The 16,458-nt window shown below is 46.8% G+C and overlaps 1 protein-coding gene across 4 annotated transcripts in view; it reads right to left on the bottom strand.

Annotated features, from left to right (window-relative positions):
- PRDM11 (PR/SET domain 11) overlaps window positions 1-16,458 on the bottom strand; it is a 48,335-nt gene that overhangs the window by 15,447 nt on the left and 16,430 nt on the right. For 3 of the 4 annotated variants that reach the window (XM_056494017.1, XM_056494018.1, XM_056494019.1), the window contains exons 2-5: window positions 15,141-15,259; window positions 14,655-14,758; window positions 13,504-13,766; window positions 12,655-12,722 (exon numbers count right to left, since the gene is read on the bottom strand). In XM_056494017.1, the coding sequence (XP_056349992.1) occupies window positions 12,655-12,722; window positions 13,504-13,766; window positions 14,655-14,758; window positions 15,141-15,259 (554 nt within the window). Of the gene's footprint in view, window positions 1-2,202; window positions 5,285-6,777; window positions 7,191-12,654; window positions 12,723-13,503; window positions 13,767-14,654; window positions 14,759-15,140; window positions 15,260-16,458 lie in introns of those variants that run through there. The other variant, XM_056494020.1, reaches the window with a different exon arrangement.

The following is a 16,458-nucleotide window of genomic DNA, read 5'->3' as shown; positions in this document are numbered from 1 at the left end:
GCTAGCCATGATACACAACCCTTGAGATAGACCAATGTGCTGTGGTTAGTCTGATGCCTTGCAACACAGGAAATCCTAGAGGATGCTCTCTCCAGTCCAAGAAAAATGTCAGGATGCTTTCCAGCACCAGCTAAGGAGAGACCCTGCTCTGCATCCCACTGTCCACAACAGATCAGGCTGCCCTTGTGAAGATTTAATAACCTAAAGTCACTCAGAGATCCGTAATAAAACATGCATGACCTGCATGTCCACAGCCAGTGGCACCGAGGAATTCATGCAGCAGTGGCAGGATGGTCTAGTGCATTTTCAGCAAACTGCATTTGACAGTGAGGTGTAGAAAATACAACTTTGAATGGGAAGTTAACTATTCCCATTAGGGCTCACTTTTATTATAAAGTATTTTGTTAAGCATGAGCATGAGCTTTTTCTGTTCACTGCTCTCCTTCTGCCTCTACAGCCCTCTGCATTTCTGCCTGAGTATCCTTCAGCTCTACTGCCCACATCCTGTAGCTCTGGCCACCCCAGCAGGGAGCTGGGAGGAGAGCACAGGCTGGAGGGAATGAGCTGCAGCACTGCTGCAACAATGCAGCAAATGCTGCCTGACTGCTCATGCAGCCCCCAGCAGCCACTGGCACAGCCAGTCTCATCAGGAGCCCCCAGCAGAGAGTTCTGGGATAATCCAGCCACAAACATCTTTCCTCACAGCTGCACCCAGCTAGCAAGTGGTTTAGGCTCCTAGTGAGGAAGCTATCCACTTGTGATACTTCCCTGAAGTCAGGTAAATGGGATGAGATCATCCACATAAAAGAAACAATTTTGAACGAGTGCTGCCAAACCCCAGGCTCGAGTTTCCCCAGAGGCACAAAAGACACAGCTTACAAAGGACTGCACAAACCCCACATTCCAACTGCTGGTCTGAGACACTTAGTGCCACTGCACACCACAGCTGAGGCAGATGCTTTCCAAGGATGGAGAAAGTCATTCCACAAAAGGGCAGCCAGCTTGGTGAACCAGGGGCACAAACTATCTGCTGAGGAGAGACTGCAGGATCTGCCTTCACTGACATACGTGCCAAGGCCAAAGTGCTCACATCCTGATCAACCCAATCCTTCCTGCGAAGGCTGCATGCTGTCCAGTCCCCTTCCAAATGCCAAATACTCCATCTGGATGAAGTAAGGAGGCTACCTTGGTTTGGACACCCAGGACAGGCATAGTTAGGCTGACCCAAGCACTGCAGACCCAGACACCATGAGCTGCACCTGCTCCTGCAGAGGCATTGTCACCAGCCACAAATCCATCATTTAAAGTCCTGTCTAGTCCTTGGGACAGGCCAGCCTCTGGAACACCACAGATGCTGACCAGGCTACTCAGGACCAGACACTGCACCAGTGGAGACCACTTCTGACCCAGCTGCAGGTATTGGGGCTGGGATCAATCCCACAGCTGTCAGAGGCACAGCTCCTTGCCCTGAAGGATCTTTCCCACAGACTCTCTAGACAGCACCAAATTAAAATTGTTTCATTCTTCCTAAGCCACAGTCCACTCAGGACATCAAATTCCCATTTTGGGATGGCTGAGTGAGCATGTCCAGAAAAATGTCAAGGTATTTTTCTGCAGCTGGGATCATTCCTCCCCAGGAGGAGAACAGCCTCTGGTGAGGATCCAGAGGACGGTGAAGAAGGAGAAGACCTCTGCAGCTGGAGGGAGATTTCTCCCCTTCTCCTCTCCACTACTGCCCTGGACTTGCCTCATGGCTCCCTGCTGCCCACTCCACACCTCACCCTCTGGCTGCTCTCAAGGGTGCTGCCAGGACAGTGCACTGCAGGGAAAGGCCACTGGCCTTTCCCAAACCAACTTTGGGCACAGAGCCAGGGCAGGAGATCCCATGCAAGAGAGCAGCCACCAGCCAGGCTAATGCCATGGGATGCCATTTCCATAAACCCTGCCTCAGTGCTCTGATGCCAAGTGTCTCCAGGAGACCCACATCTGTGACAGGCTTCTTATCAGTTCAGGCAAAAATTGTAGAGAGAAACAAACGACTCAACAGCAGCTCTGTTAAAAGTGTTATATATTTATTGCATTCTTAACAAAAATACTTTTAAAGAGAGAATTTTTTCAGCATGTACAAGACATGGAAATACTGGGGTTGAACACAGCAGTTTGCTTAGACACAGACACTTACTTCAACAGGCAGTTAACATGACAGGTGCAGTATCCTTTGCAAGCCAGTACAGAAAAGCCACTCCACCGAGGGGTCTACATGGGGCAGGAGATACATCCCCAGAGCTGGGCCCATCTGTAATAGTCCACAGAGGAAACTAGGGGAGACATCAAGCAGTTTACAGTAAAAGGTCCTTTCTCCTGACCAGTGCCCAGCCTCTGGGGATTTGCACTGATGGCTGTGCATCCTGCACCAGGATTCTCTCTCTAAATACATATGTGTGGGCAAACTGATGGCAGCAATGATGCTAACTCCCTCCAGTGCCCAGCACCTGCAGGAGTCTCCTCCTTTGCAGACCTGAGGGCTCTCAGAAGGGATCCCCCTGGATGACAGCAAAGGAGCTAATCTTATCACTATATCCATGGGAGGACATCAGTAAAGACCAAATATAAAAAATATAAAATACTAATATTAATATACAGCAGCAGCGCTATACTGACTCAGAAAGCTTTTAACACATACCACCCTTTTTTCAGCTCTCTAAGATTCATAAATTAGATCCACTTCTGCCAGATTCCCCAATCTCCCCTTCATCTGAAGGGAGACTGTGACTTTTGCAGAATACAAATATTTCAACAGAGGTAAAAGGACATCCTCACTGAGTTCTGCCCTGGTCAGGAACCAGCACTAAAAGGAATGTCCTCTGAATGAAATCAGTCAGGTCATTCCTCAGAAATGTGGCTTTTTTCCTTGCCAGACCACTACTTCCTTGAGCAACCTTTTATTGCACCACTAAAAATAAATTACTTGTTTTAGAATCTTAAAAAAAAAAAAAAAAAAAAGGAAAAGCATGTCATGAATGCCTGACACAGCAGATATACAATGAACTTTTCAGGAAAGAAGCTAGTGCACTATATTTTCAGAGGTGAGACAGACAGGTTAAAGATGACCCTTGAAGACCACACAAAACATGCCATCCTTCTGCTACACCACACTGTCTGTATTCAGTTTCACTGAAGTTTCTGTAACTTTTTTGCCAAGTCTGAAGCCCAGCCATGGCGTGATGATGAACACTCATATTAACTGGAATAGTTTCCTGCAACCTCCAAATACAATCGGACAGCCTGGAGAGCACGGTTTGCAGTGTGGTTAACACCTTGACCCTTTTCCCTGCTGAAGTTTATCAGGATAATGATCTGGGTTTTTCCAGACCTGGGGGAAGCATGCTAGATGCAAAGGTGCAAATTAAGGAGAAAACAGACATAGTATAAAAGAGCTACCACATACATTATCACCACCTGAAGTGACACTATTAAAGCCTAGCTCCAGAATCAGTGTTGTACTTGGGAACCTCACACAGTTCTGGAGCAATTCAAATGTTGTAACAGTTCATTCTTGCATCTAGATGGAGAAAGAAACCAGTATAAAACCAACATGTCTAAGATTTTAACCTATGTAGCTGTGAATTTAGACTGTAAACTCTTCATGACAGGAGAACACAGTACAAATCCCACCCTAAAAAAAACTACGTGCAAAGTACCTGTACTGAGGCTGACGGAATTACAGTAAAACAAAACCAAGTTGGACTGAGGTCAGAAGCAGTCCCTACACCTTTTCTGGTTTCTGTTCAGTCTCTGGCATTTTGAAGGGGTGAGGTGGTTCAAAACTGAAGATTTGACAACATGCAAGAAAATAATATGATACAATGATCTTTAAATGTTGTCATATGACGAAATAATTTCATTTTAACTGCAATTGTGAAAGGTAGGAGCTTCAGAATGGAGCAAACAGAAGTTGAACTCCTTAACACAAGTGTATGTGCCACTGCAGGATCCAGGCCTATATCTCTGCAACCCCTTTTCATCAATCTAAAACCCCCTGGTTCTCAAACCTGTCCTCAGAATTGTGCCTTCTTCCCTTCCTTGCACAAGCTGTGCTTTCACACTCCTCTCCCCAAAGCTGTGTGTAAGTCACAGTAAACCCCAGATAGCCCACTATTGCTGAATGAAAGATAAAAGCAATGATCAGTAAGAGTTTTTAGAGTAGTAAGGCTGTATTTCTGCACATACTGCATATACTAATACTCAGGAAGATGATGGGAATGCAGTAGCAGGATAAATTTGTGAGTTGATTGCAAAGGGATCTCTGGAGCATGCTGTTTCAGTATATAATATTTCACAGGCATAGGAAGAGATCCAGATAATGATTTGTATTGCACCTCTTAGTTTATACAGCATTTAAAGCATGGGGAAGCCAGTGAAAACTCTTAATCTCTATGAACCCAAAGATGTTCTACATTCCAAGCTCTACAGTATTTGAGATTCCTCTTTGCCATTGCAGAGGGCCAGTCCTGGGATTAGCTACCATATTCATACTGCTCTGTTAGCCAGCAGGGGGATGGATGGATGGATGGATGGATGGATGGATGGATGGATGGATGGGTTGGGTCACCTGCTGACCTTTCCCACAGAATAGTGATACACATGGAGAAGCCATGTGAACATGCAGCAGCTCAGGAAGGGGCATTCTTGTTTACAGACTAAAAATGATGTTTTCTCTTTCGTGACCTGGTGGCCCGTGCAGGAGCCGTCCACTTTAGAGAGTTCTGGTCAGACTCTGCACTGGGCTCAGGGGGCTGTTTAGAGTAAGGTGTTTGCAGACAGGACCCTGGCACGACACTAGGATCTTGTATCCTATGGAAAGCCCGGACCCCATCCCGGATTTCTGCCAGGGTCTGACACATCTGGCTGACCTGGCTGGTGAGGCCAGCCACGCTCTGGCTGACGGCATGCATGCTGTCTGCCATGTCCCTGTGGATGGCCACCAGCTCCCGGCAGAAGTGCCGGAGCAGGTCTGTTTGCTGTGCATGGGAATGGAGAAGCTGGCGGTCGAAGGCAGAGAGGGGCGGGCTCCTGGCGCGGGGGCGCGGGGCTCTGCGGGCCGAGGCGCGCGGGGATGGACAGCGCAGCTCCTGCCTGTGGCTGCCGCCTTCCGAGGGCTCCGACAGGCACCGGGCGCCCAGCAAGGAGGGCCTGGGGAGCGCGCTGACACCGGCGCCGGCCCGCTGCAGAGAGGGGAAGCGCTGCTCCTGGGAAGGGCCTGGCATCTCTTCATCTTCATCAGCTTAAACACAAGAGGAAGCATGAGTTAGTAATGTGAAATCCCTCTCAATGCCAGCCTCTGTTGCAGGGTTTCTCAAAGAACATGGAAAAGGGTTTTCCCCTCCCCCAGGTCTGCCAGTTCAGACGAGCCTGTAGCTTCTGACACGTAACTCAACGCACGAGTGCAGCAATGTTAGCATCTGGGTGACAAGCTCAGCCATGAGAAACCTGAGAGGTATTCTGTACAGAGCACTGTTCATTACTAGAATATGAATCCATTTCATTTCTTGCATCCTCTGCACTGAGAAGTGCATAGATGTATTTGCTGCTCTCAAAGTGTGCTCTGCAAAGCCACTCATGGCTTGGCATCACTAAGACAATCAGGCAGTAAGACATAGCAGTAACAGGACTCTATGTTATTCAGGCAAATGCACCTGATGCAAAATCAAAACTAAAGCAAAATGCCATGGAAAAATTCTTATTAGTCTGATAAGTATCTAGTGATGTGCCAGTTCACAGGTATGGGCATGTGAAGAGTAAGAAGAGACAAGCTTTCACCTGGTGCAGCTGCCCACTGTTTCCTTGCATAGCCTGTATTCTTTTTACCTCTGAAATAGTGCAACTGGCTTCCAAGACAGATGCAAAGAGTGACCAAGTCCCTTTCATCAGTTCTGGAAGACTTTTGTCCTTGCTTTTCCACTAATAACTTCCGATATGAGATCAGACCTAGTGTGGGAGGACAGCGCCACCCATGAGGTTAGTTGACTCACTTCCCAAGAAGTTATCACCTCTTTCTCTCCGTGGTATCCCTAAAAGCTCACAAACAAGAAGCTGCCCCTCCACAGAAGAAAACTGTGTGTACAAAACTGTAGAAAGAACCTGCACAAAGCAGCTTGTGTTTTAGCACTGGAAGGTGTCTGAGACTTGTGGTGTAAGAAGATTAACTTCAAAAGCAGGGCCAGCAGTTTCTTTAAAACCAGTGAAGAAGGAGTCATTATTGTCTACCTTTTTCACAGTGTTCATGCCAATCCTTCAGACCACTACTGAGAAATCATTAGTGGCCCAACCTCAGCAATGAACACCAGTGATCACTGAGACCCCCAAAGCTCTCTTGGAAGTGATCCACTGGTGACAGGCAGACACCTCTCAGTTTGGCAGCATTGCTGTTTTGTCAGGGTGAATATCTCCTAATCCTTTGCAAGCAGTTTTTCCACAGACTGGAGGCAGTCATACTTCAACTACAGATGCTCTCTCACTTGTAGGATTAATTCATACTTATAATCCACTATCTACCCGCAGACAACAGTATGGAAAAGAACTAGATAAACAGATAAAGATGATCTTAATTTGGAAACAACTCAACTCAACACTCCACAACCACCAGAGCAGAAACCAACCACAGCAGAAAGACCTGTCTCGACAGGCAGCCCAGCATCTCACACAACACACCATGCTCTTCGGGTGTCAAACAGATATGCAAGCACAGGCAGAGGGTGTTAAGGCAGTGATACTCACAGCTCGCTGATGGGCTGTCAGCCAGGTCCAGGCTGGCCCTCTGGCAGCCGTGCCTCTGGCGGGAGGAGTGCAGCGCTGACTCGATGGCTCTCTCGCGGGCGGTCAGGACGATGGCCGAGGGCCGCCCCGCGCCGCCGGGGCTGGAGAGGGACCTCTGCATCAACGCCAGCTTGTCCTTGGTCCTCCTCTTCATGTCGTCCCATCTGTGCTTAATGTCCTTCACAGACCTGGGCACCTGGCTGACTGATGTGATCTGCCTGGCTATGCCTTCCCAGATCTTGTCCCTGTCAGCATGGCATAGGCGCGCTGTCTCCCTCCCAAACAGCACAGCTTCATTTCGGGTCACCTCAGTGACCAGAATGTCCAGCTCTTCCTTGGAAAACTTGGGCTTCCTCTTTCGTTCAGCCATGTTCCTTGGGTTGAGCATCCCACAAAGCACAATTGGGTAAAAGGAAATCAGCTCAAAGCAACCCCCTGCATCCAACCACTTGGCCAGTGCAGTACTGGGGCAGAGGAGTTTGGTGGGATCCAGCTCCCCCGACCCACCACAACCTCTCACCAGGAAAAGGCAGCTGTTTTGGTTTTAGAAGGCAATTTTCAAGCTTAAGAAAAAAAAAAATACCAAGCAACACTAGTGTGAAGGAGCCTTCTCAGCTTTAAAGTTAAAATTAAATTTTACACATCGTCTGATGCCATGACTTACATAGGAGATTTTCAGTTCAGCCTCACATCACTTGCCACAGTTTGTGCACACAAAAAAACGTGAAAACTTGCAATCACAGTGGTGAATTAGCTTCTAATGTGACACTGCTGGAAATTTAGAGGCCTGAAACGTATCTTACTCTTCTACCTGGCACAACATGCAACAGAAACTTTTACACCACCCCTTCTCTTACAACTTGCAGGATGTCATGAAAATACTACATCAAATTGGACTTTTTTAGGTTAGGTAGGTTTTGACTAGACTGGTGGGTAATTTCTGCAACTGGCTTTCCCTAAGGAAAAGATCTCTTTTTTCAGCATTGGGATACTCTAAATCCAGCATCTGTCTGCTTCACAGCAAGCTCTTGTTTCACCCAGAAATGGCTGCCATTTCCCATTGTTCTCAAAAGGAATGAGGCCACCCACTTGTTTTTCCTGGCTAGGCTTTCCGTCACTGCCACCAACATGAGCCTGCACCCAGTTTCTGGTGCTTCAAATGAACAACTTGTAGCCTCAGCCCAGTGAGAAACAGAGGCAGCCACCCTGAGAACGAGCACTTTTCTCCAAAGGGGGTGTGTGTTAATTTCTCTAGCCACAGTCAAAGCAAACTATAAAAATAAACAAAACATTACTCTTAACTATGTTTTGTTATTGGAAAAAAAAAAAAAAAGGTAGTAGATCTATTCAATACAAAAGGAGAAAAGAGATTGTCTGAACCTACAGAAAGGCACTGACCCATGTCATTTTAGTTCCTTCCTAATGCCATTAACACTGTTGTTTAATCAATCTCACTGACACTACCTCTGCCATTGGGGCAAGTGTCAGTTTGGTTAAAGCTGGAAAACCAGTAGGAGAAGCTGCTCAAATCCAGGCCACATCAGGGAGAGCTGGGACCTAAGTGCACAGATGCATTTCATGGTAACAAACATAAATTATTGACATAGTGTCTTGGTAGAGCATCATTCATAGAGAGAAAGAAGGAGCATTTAGAGAGGATGGTAATGAAATGATGGAGAGCCAGCAAAGCATCTGCTACCCTGAATCTCAAAAAACCCCAACAAAAAAACTCAAACTTAAAAGGAGAAAGGAGTTCTCACAGCTGAACACAAGAATTAGGGATAAGGCTGCACAAAACATTGAGCAAGGGAATATTTACAGTTTGACTTCTATTGCATTCAGTGTAACTGGGCTTGGCGTATCTCCTCATCGGGTATGCATGGCTTCACAGTGTTATCGGTGCCTCCAGGAGGTGGCAACAAACCTCCACTGACAAGCTGCTCTGGTGAAGAAGAGTAACAGCATTCTGCAAAGTGCTGTGGGTAGGGGTGAACTTGCAGAACAGAACAGCACTCTCTGGAGCCATGGGGTCACAAAACCCAGTGTCCCTTCTTCTCTGCCAAACTCACAGCTGCTGTCACCATCACAGCTGCACCAATGGGGAATTAGAGCCCTCTTTGCTCTTCCCAGACAGGATATCCCATCAACTGCACTTAGGACAGCTTAGCACAGGCCTGGATATTCAGATTCCAGTGCTTCCACTCATATGCTCCAGCACAATTTGGGTCAAAACAATCTAATTTACATATTCCAATAGCAACCTTGCCACACATTGAGTAATGAGCTCTGGCTAGTTTTAATCACAAATTCAATTAATATTAGGCAGGCACATCAACCTCCTCCTTATAAAAATGCAGACAGCATTACTATCAGAGGGATCTTTTTCTCCTCCAGCATGCCGTATGTCCCTAGAGGCAGTCACTGATATTTACAAGTACCTCTCTGGTGATGCCATGAGGTTTTAGCAGGCTCCAGAGCAGCCCCAGCTGTGAGGTTGTGTATTCACACCTCAGCCCAGGTCAATCTGAAAGTGCAAGACACATTGAACAGTGGGCACAAAAATATCAATCAAGTCCACTTTTCTTGGCCTACAAGAAACAAACATGTAATTTTTCCCAGGGCTTTGCAGTAGTTTTTGGTTTGGCTTTTTTTTTCTGCAAGGATCACAGTCCCACAGTAATTTAGGATTCCTTCACTCTGCATAAATTTGACTTAATTGATAAGAACATTTGCTCCGCTTGCTGCAAGGTAGCAGAAATCAGTTTATGATGTTCACAAAATGACATTCATAGGCTGGTGGCTTTTATTCCCCCTAGACACAAAGGCAGTCACAGTAACCCTGACTGTTTTTTAAATGCTTATTTTTAGAAAGTCCTGTAAAGTTGGAACAGCAGCTCCGTACTTAAAAGATCTACTAGTCAAAGTTAGTCCTGCTTAAGCAGGCTATTGGAACACTTGACCAGAGCTCCCTTCCAAGCTCTATTATTGTATGAAAATCAAAACAGAGATGCCTCCATTATAAGGAGATACAAGAAGATTTACAGGACAGGGTGGCTCCCCATGATCTCTGTTACTATGTTTGGAGAGGAAAGGGGGCAGTAAGAAAGGCAAAGTAGAAAGCAGTGAGAAAGTCTTGCTTCAGCCTTTTCACATTGGCTAAGGCAAAGGATGAATTTATACTGTGCCACAAGCCTAAGAATTCAAGTACTCACATGTAAGAAGGGCTACAGACTACAAATGCTCAAAACATCCTGGAAACCCCAAATATGAGGCACTACACTTCAACAGTTCAGTTAGGCACCACCAGTTTCTATCCTACATCTCGTTCTGAGCCAAGTGATACATATACAGAAGGATGGACTTTCCTGGACTTTCTGAATTACTTTCTGGTTTTTGTGAGATCCATTATTTTTAAAGGATACCAGCAGCTGAATAAGAGAATTTCCTCAGAAGCTACCAGGAAAATGGATGGTCCTCTGCAACCCTTCAGAAGCCCCAAGAACTGCCACCAGGAGAAATTTATGGCTTTTGTCTAAGAAAGCATTAATTTTGCTTGCTGCTATCCACAGTAATCAGCCCCCAGAAAAATAAAAACAGAGGAAGATGTTTGCATATGCTGAAGTCATGGAGTTTCATGAAGTATTGCAAACTGCAGGGCTTTACTCTGGACAGAGAAGAAGGGAGCATTAGCCACGTGCCAGCAGCCAGCTTAGGAGAACATGCTCCCAGCATCAGGAGTCTTTCGACTGACTAACTGATGAGAGGAAAGGCAAGAGGATGTTATCATTGCCATGCCATCTGCTGCACTTGTTACTCCTTCCTCCCTGTCATCCACTGCCTTGAGTAAACAGGCACTTGAAATTAAACCAGCAAGTGCTGCTGTGTACATAGTGTCCTCAGGCAACATGAAAATGGACTCAGATGTGGTATTCAAACAACAAAAACAATAGCCAGATCTACAAGAAGAGAGAGGAGTCAGCCCAAGCTGCCCTCCCATGCCATACCCACCTACCCAGAAGGTGAGTAGATCTGCTTTGCAAAGCACTCCATCTGTGAGTGATAGCAAAGAGCACCATCTGAAAAACAAAAAGAGCGCTGTCTACAGCGTCCTGGAAGTCAAGAGTGGTTTCTGTGTGTGATCTCGGTGTCAGGTGATGTTCTAGCACAGAATATTGAGCACACCTTAGTCTAAAAAAATGCTAATAAACAAAATCAAGGCTTTTTGAGGACTTCTATTGCCACTTGAACTGTCAGTCAGACTCTACATAATACTACTGGTCATAAGCACTTTTCAAGAGTAAAATCAGAAAGGTCAGTAAGACCAGTGTAGCCTGCAGAGACCCTTTGATACACCCTTCCCTTGAGGGGTCACAAACATCCCCTTTCCACAAAGTCGTAATCTCCATGACTTACAAGGCTGTACACAATGACCCAAACCACACTCACACTCAGACTGAACCATGGCAAATACAAGATTAGGCAAAAATATTCTGCTCTTTGGTGTTAGGACCACAAGTAGTACCCACTTAAATCCAAACATCAAGCTCAAGTTCATGGCAGTAGGAAGAAGAGCTCATCATAGAATCTTTCCAAGACTGTGTTGCCCTGGCTTTGCTACCATGTAGATCACAAAGATCCAGATCTATGTAGATTTTTGAACACTGCATTCTTTACTTCTAGATATATGTCTGCCTACCTACTTCATTGTACCACTGCTTCTCTTTGAAGCAATGACTCCAACCTCAGCCCTGGTCTAGTATTTTATCTCATCCAGCAGTGAGCAACAGCTGGAATCCTTACAGAAAAATGAAATCCTTTGCTGAACTTTATAAACATAAATGCCAAACAGCTGCTATCCATGTGAAGACTGAAATGGCCAGAAGTGATGCAAAACCAGATATGACCAGTTAGGTTAATCTTGCATTTACCTCTACTTTATACTTTTTATTCCCTTAATGAAGGACAACTGAAAATCCAGGACATCCAGGCCAGCAAACTAGGTAATCCCATGCTGCTTTACTGTAGGAAATGCCTTCTTGATAACAACTGCTTCCAAAGCTCCCTGCAGAAGCAGGGCTGGCCTCACTGTGCAGCAAAGCCCTGTTCTGATGACTCACCACACACACAAGGGCTTGGTGAGCTACGTTTTGCAGATACAGATATGCCAGTAATTGAGCACTGCCCCCTGTCCCCCAGGGTCCCTTCCTGCTGCAGCTCCCGGGGCAGAGCAGAGCAGAGCAGAGCAGAGCCAGCAGCGCTGCCGGCAGAGGGAGCACAAGCACACAGCTCTGCTTCAGCCGCCCAGCTCCTCACACAGCACAGCTGGCACTGCACACCCGCAGCCAGCACCCACAGCTGCCTCAAATGAAACCCACACAGAAAGGAAAAAAAGCACCTCTTCCAGTAGCTGTCAAATGAGTAGGGACAAAAAAAAACCCAAAAAAAACTCAAACAGAATCAAATGTTACCTTAAGGATAATGCAAAGCATTTTGCAAATATTTGAACATAACACAAAAAAATGAGTAAAAGAATGGAGAGAGACCTGTCAGTGCTTGTAAGAGCAGATAAATAGGATCATCTTTAACATTCATCCTCATTCCAGAAAATAGCAATCCTCCATATACATATCCTTGTCTTTTTTAGACCCTTTCTTTGAATCTGACATCAAAGATACTCATATTACAATAAATACTGAAAGAGTACAAGCACAGCATTTGCAAAATGGGAGGTGACATTTTGGTTTGGATTTCCAACACAGCAAACAATAAGGAGTATTTGATGGCCTCTCTCTGGAAGACAGAATCCCTGGAGGGAAGGCAGAAGAGAACTGGACTCACCTCATCCAGTTTGCTTTGGTTTCATCTGTCCCATCAATGGATTTGTAGCGGTTGTTCTTATCAACGATCTGTGGAACAAGAGAAGGGATGCAGCACAGTCAACCAGCTGGTCCAGGCAGGAGAAGGTCTATGAATCTCAAATCACTGCTTCAGTTCTGGCTCTAAGTCATGGTGTGAAACCCTATGCTGTGAATCTCAGCTCTCCTGGTACTACAGGCTGCTGACCTGGAGCACATAGAGACTACTCTGAACTGACTGACAGCCATTTTTCTATGTACAAATATCTGTAACTATGGATGCAGCTGACAAAATCATTAACAATCCAGGGATTTAAAAGATTAACTCCCCTTCTGGGACAGGACTGAGACACACATTTATTTTCCAGATGGAAAAGTGTGAGGAGCATTTCATATCAGCAGCTGTCAATTTTTTCCTTAATAATAACTCAAGTCCTACATTGCAATTCTCATAATTAACACGTTGATCCAGTGACCTCCCTATCTCATATGCTAACCAAGTCGTGTAGTATGAGGGGAAAAAAGTTTTGGTGCTGGAATGTGAATGTAGATCAGTGCCTGATGGACTGGATCTCTTTTCTGGCCTCTTAGCCACCTCCTCTGCTCAGGCAGGTTGTGAGGGAGTGCTAGAGGTCCACGAGAGAGCTCTGTAATCTCTAGATCATCTATGCATACCCTTCAGCTGCTAATATTTACAGCAGATCGATGCTGATGTAGTGCCCATGTGGCTAGCAGAGAAGGGGAAGGACGGCTAAGGTTTGGTTCCACAGGCCCGTAGCTCCCCCAGCTCTGAGCTGCAAGGCTGAGGTGTCACTTAGTTGGGGAAACTCACCAGCCACGAGAAGAATCCTGCAGACCTGTCCTGGCTAGAGATCTGCCCCTCATAGGGCCCAAAGATGTGACCTTTGGGGATCACCTCGCCCATACAGCGCACGTCGTTCTCCCCACTGGGCTCTCTAACCACCTCCATTCCGGGCGGGATGGTCAGCGCTGCCCGGTCCGGAATGCCAACGGGCACTGGCGTGTCAGACACGAACACTGGGGGGCCATGGTTTGGACACTCATCCACAAAGTACTCCTGGCAGGACTCACAGACTGCAGATGTGAAGGAAACAGGGGTTAGGCAGGGCAGACATGATGCACAGGCTCACACAGCACACGGGCTGCACAGCACTCAGGACAGCTCCCTGTCCTAGCTGAGCCCCTTCCCTACAGCCTACACAGATGCTTCTCTGGCTGCTCCCTTGTTCTGCCACGCCTCTCAACAAGGGTCCTGCCCCAAACCACACTGGCCCTACCTGCTCTTTCCCCTGCACCTGTGTGAGCCCTGGTGCCCTGCATGCATTTGCCACTGATGGCTGAACATACACAGAAAGGCCCCATCACCACCTGCAGAGACACAGGCTGAGGCTCCCTGCACATCCCTGGTTAGCAGCAAGTCCTCCAGCCAAAAGGCCTGACTCCCCACACACAAAAGGAGAGCTAAAACAAGGATTCCTGAAAACAAATACCCTCATCACATAGCCTTCATTCTATGGGAGAGAGACAGCATCCCAGGCTCCTGTCCTGAGTCCACACAGAGATGCAGGTCTACCAGTTGATAAATTGTAAGTATGCCAACATAAATGGCACCAGTTGTCTTTCCAGAATATGAAGGGAAGAGTTGTCATCTGCCAATGCTCCCTTTGCAGTTTCTGAATTCAAGTCGTTGGGTTTTCCAGACTCTTGGGGTTTTCCAATGCCCATTTTCATGTTTACAACTTGCTTTCCTCCTACCTCCCTACTTCTGACTAGGCCCTTCATGGACAAGCTGCTTTTGTGCAACTATTTCCCTACCAACCATGCCAGTCTTTTCAGGTGACAATGTGTTGTATTTCTTCTCCCCAGCTCTTTTTTCCCCTGCTTCCTGCTCCAAACTGACAGGGAAGACCAAAATCTACACAAGCAGCAGTGGTGCTTTTCCCTCACTCACAAGACACTTACACCAGAAATCCACTTGCTGAAAGCTCTTGGTCATGATTACATCCCGCTTCCCTTTCAGTTTCTTGGGTTCCATCTCCATGGACTGTGGGTCAGGCCTTCCAGAGCTGAGGAGGGAACAACAGAAGGATGATGTTAACCTAGCAAGATGCTGGGCCTGCACACAGAGAGAAGCTGAAGCAATGGGGCAGGATCAACTCCTTCAGTCTCACAACTGTAGCAGAGAAATAACTAAACTTGCCAACCCAACCTGCCAAAAGCTGATATATCAGATCCTTAAGGCTAAAGCCCACAGCAGAAGGTGGCTTCAGCTAGATAAGTGCACATGAGTAGGTGCCCACCCCTGTCAAACACCCCAAGGCAGACCTCACAAGGAAGAGCTTTAGTAACTTCAGGCAGCTCAATGACATTCCTCAAAACCACTTTTAAGCTGGGAGGTAGGTGGAGAGAAGGGGTTAGAGCACATCAGACCAAAGCTCAGCCACCTACCAAGGCTGTCCATACTCCTGGTCTCGGTGTGGAGAGCAGGCCTCTGTTTTTATCGTCACCATGTCCCCTAGGGAAGCCTGGGTCTGGATCAAACAGTCCTTCAAGTTCTCACTCATGTTCTGAAACACAATGAAGGAAGGGTGCAGAAATATGAGTAGTGAGAAATGACAACCCTGCTCCCCCAGGAAGCACAGCCTTCTCCCCCAGGCCAGGATGCAGCAGCAGATCAGGCTCCCTCCAGCACCAGAGCTGCCACCATGCACCAGGGCACCCACACGTGCATGTGGAAACCTCTTCCTGCACTGGGGAGGGGAGAGCAGTTCAGCTGCAGGTCAGGTGAAGAGCATGAGACATCTGAGCAACCTGAGGCATGGAGAATCTGAAGTATGCCTCACAGAGCCCATTAAAAACACACATGGGACTTCCAACTGCACATGGAATTTAAGAGTGATGGGTGTGATATATTATGGGGACTAGGAGCACACTACCTCAGAGCAGTCTTTGGGGCAGAAGGACAAGAAAGAGGAATGCAGACTGGGGTACTGAACCAGGACCCACCTACAAACCTTACATATGGCAGTGTCCATCTGGGACCAGAGTCCAGTGCACTACTGCAGAAAGAGCCTTCCATGTGCTCTGGAAGCCTACAGTGCCCTTTGGGACTCCATCAATATTGCACAAACCATGCTCATGATCTTCCTTTGCAGCAGCCAGAGCTGAGCCCCACCTCCCTCTGCCCAACACAAGAGCCAGGAGGCACTTCACAGAATCATCAATCACTTAATGATGTTTAAGGACAGCAAGCTCCAAAACAGCAATGCTTCCTTCCCCCTCCTGTCAGGGGTGGTGCTGAAGAGAAAATATAGATATGTCAAGTGATAATTATTTGGAATGGATTTAATTTAGATTTTTGGAAGGGCACTAAGCGTAAGAGCATCTCAACTTGAGAAAAGGAATAAATTAAGAGTGCTGCTCATGTCTTCATTTGCATTCATCTTTAGACTTTCTCTAAGGCACACAAACTGTCTGCACACAGGTACCATACCAGATCAGACTGATTTCATAGCTGCTCACCCCAAATCCCCTGATTCCATGTCCACTGCCCAATGACACGCTGTTATGCTGCATACTTGCAGGGCTGAGAGGGGCCTCTGCAGCTCATCAGACCACTTCTGTCAGGGAAACTGGTAGAAGAGCCCATCCCCATAGTGAATTGGCTCAGGGCATTTCTAAATTCATGTTCTAATGTCACAAACCCCTGAAGACAGGAATTTTCTTATTCCACACATGCTTGTACAGGCCTGAACACCATGGAAGT

This window comes from Oenanthe melanoleuca, chromosome 5 (genome assembly GCF_029582105.1).
Source record: "Oenanthe melanoleuca isolate GR-GAL-2019-014 chromosome 5, OMel1.0, whole genome shotgun sequence".
In the NCBI taxonomy this organism is placed as follows: Eukaryota; Metazoa; Chordata; class Aves; order Passeriformes; family Muscicapidae; genus Oenanthe; species Oenanthe melanoleuca.
Note: the sequence above shows the minus strand (reverse complement) of the source record. Positions and strands in the feature narration are given on the sequence as shown.